The sequence below is a fragment of the Haliotis rufescens genome, unplaced genomic scaffold, assembly GCF_023055435.1.
Source record: "Haliotis rufescens isolate VD_foot unplaced genomic scaffold, xgHalRufe1.0.p SCAF_41, whole genome shotgun sequence".
NCBI classification, from domain to species: Eukaryota; Metazoa; Mollusca; class Gastropoda; order Lepetellida; family Haliotidae; genus Haliotis; species Haliotis rufescens.
The window spans coordinates 3,364,193-3,374,019 of NW_025964124.1; the positions used below are offsets into that span (position 1 = coordinate 3,364,193).

A 9,827-nucleotide genomic window follows, 5' to 3' on the forward strand; every position below is an offset into this window, starting at 1 on the left:
CCATGATAAGATATGATACATAGGCCATGATACGATATGATACATAGGCCACAATATGATATGATACATAGGCCATGATAAGATATGATACATAGGCCATGATACGATATGATACATTAGCCATGATACGATATGATACATAGGCCATGATAAGATATGATACATAGGCCATGATAAGATATAATACATAGGCCAGGATACGATATGATACATTAGCCATGTTACGATATGATACATAGGCCATGATAAGATATAATACATAGGCCAGGATACGATATGATACATTAGCCATGATACGATATGATACATAGGCCATGATAAGATATGATACATAGGCCATGATAAGATATGATACATAGGCCATGATACGATATGATTCATAGGCCACAATATGATATGATACATAGGCCATGATAAGATATGATACATAGGCAATGATACGATATGATACATTAGCCATGATACGATATGATACATAGGCCATGATACGACAGATACATAGGCCATGATACAATATGATACATTGGCCAGGATACGATGTGATACATAGGCCATGATGCAATATGATACATAGGTCATGATATGATATGATACATAGGCCATGATACATTGGCCACGATACGATGTGATGCATAGGTCATGATAAGATATGATACATAGGTCATGATACGATATGATATATTGGCCATGATACGATATGATACATAGGCCATGATATGATACATTAGCCATGATACGATATGAGACATAGGCCATGATACGACAGATACATAGGCCATGATACAATATGATACATTGGCCATGATACGATATGAGACATAGGTCATGATAAGATATGATATATTGGCCATGATACGATATGAGACATAGGCCATGATACGATATGATATATTGGCCATGATACGATATGAGACATAGGCCATGATACGACAGATACATAGGCCATGAAACAATATGATACATTGGCCATGATATGATATGAGACATAGGTCATGATAAGATATGATATATTGGCCATGATACAATATGAGACATAGGCCATGATACGACATATGATACATAGGCCATGATAAGATATGATACATTCGCAATGATATGATTTGATACATTGGCCACGACGCAATATGATACATTGGCCATGATATGATATGATACATTGGCCATGATATGATATGATACATAGGCCATGATATGATATGATACATTGGCCATGATATGATATGATACATTAGCCATGATATGATATGATACATAGGCCATGATAAGATATGATACATAGGCCATGATATGATATGATACATAGGCCAAGATACGATATGATTATGATACATAGGACATGATATGATACATTGGCCATGATACGATATGATACATAGGCCACGATACGATATGATACATAGGCCAGGATATGATATGATACATAGGCCATGATACGATATGATACATAGGCCACGATACGATATGATACATAGGCCATGATATGATATGATACATTGGCCATGATACGATATGATACATAGGCCATGATACGACATATGATACATAGGCCATGATACAATATGATACATAGGGCACGATATGATACATCAGTCATGATTCATAGGCCATGATACGATGTGATACATAGGGCACGATACGATATGATACATAGGCCATGATATGATACATTGGCCATGATACGATATGAGACATAGGCCATGATACGACAGATACATAGGCCATGATACAATATGATACATTGGCCATGATACGATATGAGACATAGGTCATGATAAGATATGATATATTGGCCATGATACAATATGAGACATAGGCCATGATAAGATATGATATATTGGCCATGATACGATATGAGACATAGGCCATGATACGACAGATACATAGGCCATGAAACAATATGATACATTGGCCATGATACGATATGAGACATAGGTCATGATAAGATATGATATATTGGCCATGATACAATATGAGACATAGGCCATGATACGACATATGATACATAGGCCATGATAAGATATGATACATTCGCAATGATATGATTTGATACATTGGCCACGATGCAATATGATACATTGGCCATGATATGATATGATACATTGGCCATGATATGATATGATACATTGGCCATGATATGACATGATACATAGGCCATGATATGATATGATACATTGGCCATGATATGATATGATACATTAGCCATGGTATGATATGATACATAGGCCATGATAAGATATGATACATAGGCCATGATATGATATGATACATAGGCCAAGATACGATATGATTATGATACATAGGACATGATATGATACATTGGCCATGATACGATATGATACATAGGCCATGATACGATATGATACATAGGCCAGGATATGATATGATACATAGGCCATGATACGATATGATACATAGGCCACGATACGATATGATACATAGGCCATGATATGATATGATACATTGGCCATGATACGATATGATACATAGGCCATGATACGACATATGATACATAGGCCATGATACGATATGATACATAGGGCACGATATGATACATCAGTCATGATTCATAGGCCATGATACGATGTGATACATAGGGCACGATATGATATGATACATAGGTCATGATACAATGTGTATCATGATTCACGAGCATATTCAGATTAAATTGCGTTGAAACTTCTTGACTGTAAATATTTCAGAGCAGGATCTAAAGGAAATCTGTCTGTAGACATTGTTCGTAGCAACTATTTTAGTGAACTGGAAATGCTTATTAAAATACATTTTGTGATATATGATTGACAGTTACTGTCTGTTCAGACAGTAGTGTCTGAATATGTGGATGTAGAGGCACAGTGTCTGAATATGTGGATGTAGAGGCACAGTGTCTGAATATGTGGATGTAGAGGCACAGTGTCTGAATATGTGGATGTAGAGGCACAGTGTCTGTACAGACAGTGGTGTCTGAATATGTGGATGTAGAGGCACAGTATCTGAATATGTGGATGTAGAGGCACAGTGTCTGAATATTTGGATGTAGAGGCACAGTGTCTGAATATGTGGATGTAGAGGCACAGTGTCTGTACAGACAGTGGTGTCTGAATATGTGGATGTAGAGGCAAAGTGTCTGTACAGACAGTAGTGTCTGAATATGTGGATGTAGAGGCACAGTGTCTGAATATGTGGATGTAGAGGCACAGTGTCTGAACAGACAGTAGTGTCTGAATATGTGGATGTAGAGGCACAGTGTCTGTACAGACAGTAGTGTCTGAATATGTGGATGTAGAGGCACAGCGTCTGTACAGACAGTGGTGTCTGAATATGTGGATGTAGAGGCACAGTGTCTGTGTTACACTTGACTGTTGACTCCGTGATCAGGGCCAAGGAGAAGGTAGCGAGACACGAGGCTGCCGTTGCCAAGTCTCCAGGGAGGAAGTGTGATGTTGACCCCTACTGTGGCTCCACAGATGAAGATGATGACACGCCCCCAGGAACTGTTGCCAGGGACGATGGTGATGACAGTGCAGACTCAGGATTGCCTGACCTCCCGGACTTCTTGTCAGACAAACACTTCTTCCTGTACGGAGAGATACCCGCCCCCGAGAGACGGCTCCTTGGCCGCTACATCGCTGCATATGACGGGTAAGGATGGGGAGTGGACATGGGAGGGGGAGGGGGAGGGACATGGGAGGGGGGGGGGGAGGGACATGGGAGGTGGAGGGGGAGGGACATGGGATGAAGAGGGGGAGGACATGGGAGGTGGAGGGGGAGGGCCATGGGATGAGAGGGGGAGGAACGTGGGATGAAGAGGTGGAGGACATGGGAGGGGGAGGGACATGGGAGGGGGAGGGACGTGGGATGAGAGGGGGAGGGACATGGGATGAAGAGGGGGAGGACATGGGAGGGGGAGGGACGTGGGATGAGAGGGGGAGGGACGTGGGATGAGAGGGGGAGGGACATGGGATGAAGAGGTGGAGGACATGGGAGGTGGAGGGACATGGGATGGGAGGGGGAGGGACATGGGATGAGAGGGGGAGGGACATGGGATGAAGAGGTGGAGGACATGGGAAGGGGAGGGACATGGGAGGGGGAGGGCCATGGGATGAGAGGGGGAGGAACGTGGGATGAAGAGGTGGAGGACATGGGAGGGGGAGGGACATGGGAGGGGGAGGGACGTGGGATGAGAGGGGGAGGGACGTGGGATGAGAGGGGGAGGGACATGGGATGAAGAGGTGGAGGGGGAGGGACATGGGATGAAGAGGGGGAGGACATGGGAGGGGGAGGGACGTGGGATGAGAGGGGGAGGGACATGGGATGAAGAGGTGGAGGACATGGGAGGTGGAGGGACATGGGATGGGAGGGGGAGGGACATGGGATGAGAGGGGGAGGGACATGGGATGAAGAGGGGGAGGACATGGGAGGTGGAGGGGGAGGAACGTGGGATGAAGAGGTGGAGGACATGGGAGGGGGAGGGACATGGGATGGGAGGGGGAGGGACGTGGGATGGGAGGGAGGGGGAGGGACATGGGATGGGAGGGAGGGGGAGGACATGGGATGAAGAGGGGGAGGGACATGGGATGGGAGGGGGAGGGACATGGAATGGGAGGGGGAGGACATGGGATGGGAGGGGGAGGGACGTGGAATGGGAGGGGGAGGGACGTGGGATGGGAGGGGGAGGGACATGGGATGGGAGGGGGAGGGACGTTGGATGGGAGGGGGAGGGACGTGGGATGGGAGGGGGAGGGACATGGGATGAAGAGGTGGAGGACATGGGAGGGGGAGTGGGAGGGACATGGGAGGGGGAGGGACATGGGATAGGAGGGGGAGGGAGGTGGAGGACATGGGATGGGGAGTGGGAGGGACATGGGATAGGAGGGGGAGGGACATGGGAGGGGGAGGGGAAGGACATGGGATGGGAGGGGGAGGGACGTGGAATGGGAGGGGGAGGGACGTGGGATGGGAGGGGGAGGGACATGGGATGGGAGGGGGAGGGACGTGGGATGGGAGGGGGAGGGACGTGGGATGGGAGGGGGAGGGACATGGGATGAAGAGGTGGAGGACATGGGAGGGGGAGTGGGAGGGACATGGGATAGGAGGGGGAGGGATGTGGGATGAAGAGGTGGAGGACATGGAAGGGGGAGGGGGAGGGACGTGGGATGGGGAGTGGCATGGGAGGGGGAGGGACGTGGGATGGGAGGGGGAGGGACGTGGGATGGGGAGGGCATGGGATGAAGAGGTGGAGGACATGGGAGGGGGAGGGACTTGGCCACAATGTGTTACTTGGTTGTAAGTCTGTTTTACCAAGTCTAACTTGTCACGTTGTTTTCAGATGTCTTGAGGAATACATGTCGAACACAGTCAAGTACGTGGTCACCGCTGCTAAGTGGGATGACAATTTTAATGAGGTGAGGAACCTGGTCTGGGTGATTAGGCCTGAGATGGGTACTGTATATTGCCTGATACTAGGTGATTAGGTCTGAGATAGGTACCGTATGTTGCCTGATACTGGGTGATTAGGTCTGAGATGGGTACTGTATGTTGCCTGATACTGGGTGATTAGGTCTGAGATGGGTACTGTATATTGCCTTATACTGGGTGATTAGGTCTGAGATGGGTACTGTATGTTGTCTGATACTGGGTGATTAGGTCACAGATGGTACTGTATGTTGTCCGATCCTGGGTGATTAGGTCTGAGATGAGTACTGTATGTTGTCTGATTTGGCGATTAGGTCTCAGATGGTACTGTATGTTTCCTGATACTGGGTGATTAGGTCTGAGATTGGTACTGTATGTTGTCTGATACTGGGTGATTAGGTCTCAGATGGTACTGTATGTTGTCTGATACTGGGTGATTAGATCTGAGATTGGTACTGTATGTTGTCTGATACTGAGTGATTAGGTCTCAGATGGTACTGTATGTTGCCTGATACTGGGTGATTAGGTCTGAGATGGGTACTGTATGTTGTCTGATACTGAGTGATTAGGTCTGAGATTGGTACTGTATGTTGCCTTAATACTGGGTGATTAGGTCTCAGATGGTACTGTATGTTGTCTGATACTTGGTGATTAGGTCTCAGATGGTACTGTATGTTGTCTGATACTGGGTGATTAGGTCTCAGATGGTACTGTATGTTGTCTGATACTGGGTGATTAGGTCTCAGATGGTACTGTATGTTGTCTGATACTGGGTGATTAGGTCTGAGATGGGTACTGTATGTTGTCTGATACTGGGTGATTAGGCCTCAGATGGTACTGTATGTTGTCTGATACTTGGTGATTAGGTCTCAGATGGTACTGTATGTTGTCTGATACTGGGTGATTAGGTCTCAGATGGTACTGTATGTTGCCTGATACTGGGTGATTAGGTCTGAGATGGGTACTGTATGTTGCCTTATACTGGGTGATTAGGTCTCAGATGGGTACTGTATGTTGTCTGATACTGGGTGATTAGGTCTGAGATGGGTACTCTATGTTGTCTGATACTGGGTGATTAGGTCTGAGATTGGTACTGTATGTTGCCTGATACTGGGTGATTAGGTCTGAGATGGGTACTGTATGTTGTCTGATACTGGGTGATTAGGTCTCAGATGGTACTGTATGCTGCCTGATACTGGGTGATTAGGTCTCAGATGGTACTGTATGTTGTCTGATACTGAGTGATTAGGTCTGAGATTGGTACTGTATGTTGCCTGATACTGGGTGATTAGGTCTGAGATGGGTACTGTATGTTGTCTGATACTGGGTGATTAGGTCTCAGATGGTACTGTATGTTGTCTGATAGTGGGTGATTAGGTCTGAGATTGGTACTGTATGTTGCCTGATACTGGGTGATTAGGTCTGAGATGGGTACTGTATGTTGTCTGATACTGGATGATCAGGTCTCAGATGATACTGTATGTTGCCTGATACTGGGTGATTAGGTCTGAGATTGGTACTGTATGTTGTCTGATACTTGGTGATTAGGTCTGAGATGGTACTGTATGTTGCCTGATACTGGGTGATTAGGTCTCAGATGGTACTGTATGTTGCCTTATACTGGGTGATTAGGTCTGAGATGGGTACTGTATGTTGCCTGACAACGGTATACGGATCTATACCGAAACGTGGGTTTTTACAGTATTAAAGAAGTTGTTATCCATAAAATTGTGTCTACCTGGTACTGTATGTTGTCTGATACTGGGTGATTAGGTCTCAGATAGTACTGTATGTTGCCTGATACTGGGTGATTAGGTCACAGATGGTACTGTATGTTGTCTGATACTGGGTGATTAGGTCTCAAATGGGTACTGTATGTTGCCTGATACTAGGTGATTAGGTCTCAGATGGTACTGTATGTTGCCTGATACTGGGTGATTAGGTCTCAGATGGTACTGTATGTTGCCTGATACTTGGTGATTAGGTCTCAGATGGTACTGTATGTTGTCTGATACTGGGTGATTAGGTCTCAGATGGTACTGTATGTTGCCTGATACTGGGTGATTAGGTCTGAGATTGGTACTGTATGTTGCTTGATACTGGGTGATTAGGTCTGAGATTGGTACTGTATGTTGTCTGATACTGTGTGATTAGGTCTCAGATGGTACTGTATGTTGCCTGATACTTGGTGATTATTTCTCAGATGATACTATATGTTGTCTGATACTGGGTGATTAGGTCTCAGATGGTACTGTATGTTGCCTGATACTTGGTGATAAGGTCTCAGATGGTACTGTATGTTGTCTGATACTGGGTGATTAGGTCTCAGATGGTACTGTATGTTGTCTGATACTGGGTGATTAGGTCTGAGATGGTACTGTATGTTGCCTGATACTGGGTGATTAGGTGTTCTCTGTTCCAGGCTCTCAGTGAAAACCCGAATCTGGTCTTTGTGAAGCCGCAGTGGCTTCATATGTGTCATGACAAGGGTAAACTGATGCCCTACCAGCCCTACATCGTTGTACCAACGTGATTTCCTACCAGCCCTACATCGTTGTACCAACGTGATTTCCTACCAGCCCTACATCGTTGTACCAACGTGATTTCCTACCAGCCCTACATCGTTGTACAGACGTGATTTCCTACCAGCCCTACATCGTTGTACCAACGTGATTTCCTACCAGCCCTACATCGTTGTACCGACGCGATGCCCTACCAGCCCTACATCGTTGTACAGACGTGATTTCCTACAAGCCCTACATCGTCGTACCTACGTGATCTCCTACCAGCGCTACATTGTCGTACCTACGTGATTTTCTACCAGCCCTACATCGTCGTACCTACGTGATTTCCTACCAGCCCTACATCGTCGTACCTACGTGATCTCCTACCAGCGCTACATTGTCGTACCTACGTGATCTCCTACCAGCCCTACATTGTCGTAACTAAATGATTCATCGCTACATTTTCGTAACTAAATGAGTCATCCCTACATTGTCGTAACTAAATGAGTCATCGCTACATTGTCGTAACTAGCTGAGTCATCGCTCCATTGTCATAACTAAATGAATCATCGCTACATTGTCATGCCAAAGTGAGGCTCCACTAGCCCCTCAGCATCATACCTGCGTGAGTCATCGCTACATTGTCAGTGTTCGCGGTAGGTTTTTGTACAGTGTGTGTAGAAATGAAACAATAAATTTTCAATTCAAATATTTCGCGTGTGAAGTTTTTATTTCAATAAAATCAGTACTAGTACAGCTAATAATTATGACCAAGCTTTAACTTACGGTCCCGTTTTAATATAATATTTTGTAATGTTTGAGAACTAATTGCAAGTCTATGATCAGCCAGAACACTGTGTCTGACAAGAGCATTTCGCTGGTATGTCTTACACTCTCTTGTGAAAGTGTTGGACGTACCAGCCTTTCCACATGCCCTACAAAACATAACTATCCCATCGTTTGACGCTGTTTGTCTCAGCCACAGAAAGTCACTCTCCCATTTGTGTAAATAGTTCGGTGATTTGCGAGCTTTTTTGATTTCGGAACAACTTGTAGTCTCACTAATATCAGAATCTAGGTGTCTGCACTCAGATCTGCTTCGGTATTAGACAGAGTGCTAGGTGACACAAACCGTAACAAAGAGGACTGTTTTGACATCGTGAATCCTGTTTACGTGTGTCACTTGTATTCTAGCAGACGACAACGTTCAAACTATTCGTTAACCAATCAAAGCTCCCGTTACAAGGACGCGATTCAAAGCACCATCTGGCCACATTCTATTTTTAGCAATGGGAATTTCCAGGTTTTGATTTTATTTTTGTCTGAACATCGTAAGTAGGCTATTAGCTTTGAAAAGTTTTTTATTTTATGGTATTAATACAAATTAAGTTTATCACAATCTGCGCGTGCAAAACTCGCATGCAAAATATTTTTTGCATGTTTATATGATTTTAATGTGTGAAAAACGCAGGTTCCTGCGTTAACGGGAACACTGATTGTCTTACCTACGTAAGGTTCCGCTCCAATCAAGCTAACTGGAGCCACCACTCTCAAACCTTGTTATATTGTATCCAATGTTTTTGTACTGCTTAACATGTCTACACATAACTGACTGATTCTTGTATTCTCATGCAGGCTGAGTTGTTACCCCGGTACATATACTACTCAACATATGTTAGGTCAGACTGACTTCACTGATGTGGCACAAGGGAATGTTCTTTAACTTCTTTTGAGTAGTATATGACCACCAAACTAATGTTTAGTTTTACATAGAGAGTTTGAGTTTCTTTGATCTAACTCCTGGACATTGTGAAATGAATCCCACAAGTGAGTGAGTGAGTGGGTATGGTTTTACGCCGCTTTTAGCAATATTCCAGCAATATCACGGCAGGGGACACAAGAAATGGGCTT

The 9,827-nt window shown here is 45.0% G+C and overlaps 1 protein-coding gene across 3 annotated transcripts in view; it reads left to right on the plus strand.

Moving 5' to 3' along the window:
• The window catches only part of LOC124128756 (DNA repair protein XRCC1-like), a 37,218-nt gene extending 28,590 nt beyond the window's left edge, over positions 1–8,628 (plus strand). For 2 of the 3 annotated variants that reach the window (XM_048382789.1, XM_048382791.1), the window contains 3 exons: positions 3,376–3,639; positions 5,327–5,402; positions 7,835–8,628. In XM_048382789.1, the coding sequence (XP_048238746.1) occupies positions 3,376–3,639; positions 5,327–5,402; positions 7,835–7,945 (451 nt within the window). In that variant the 3' untranslated portion in view covers positions 7,946–8,628. The remainder of the gene's footprint in view (positions 1–3,375; positions 3,640–5,326; positions 5,403–7,834) is intronic. The other variant, XM_048382790.1, reaches the window with a different exon arrangement.
• The last annotated feature ends 1,199 nt before the right edge of the window (positions 8,629–9,827 follow it).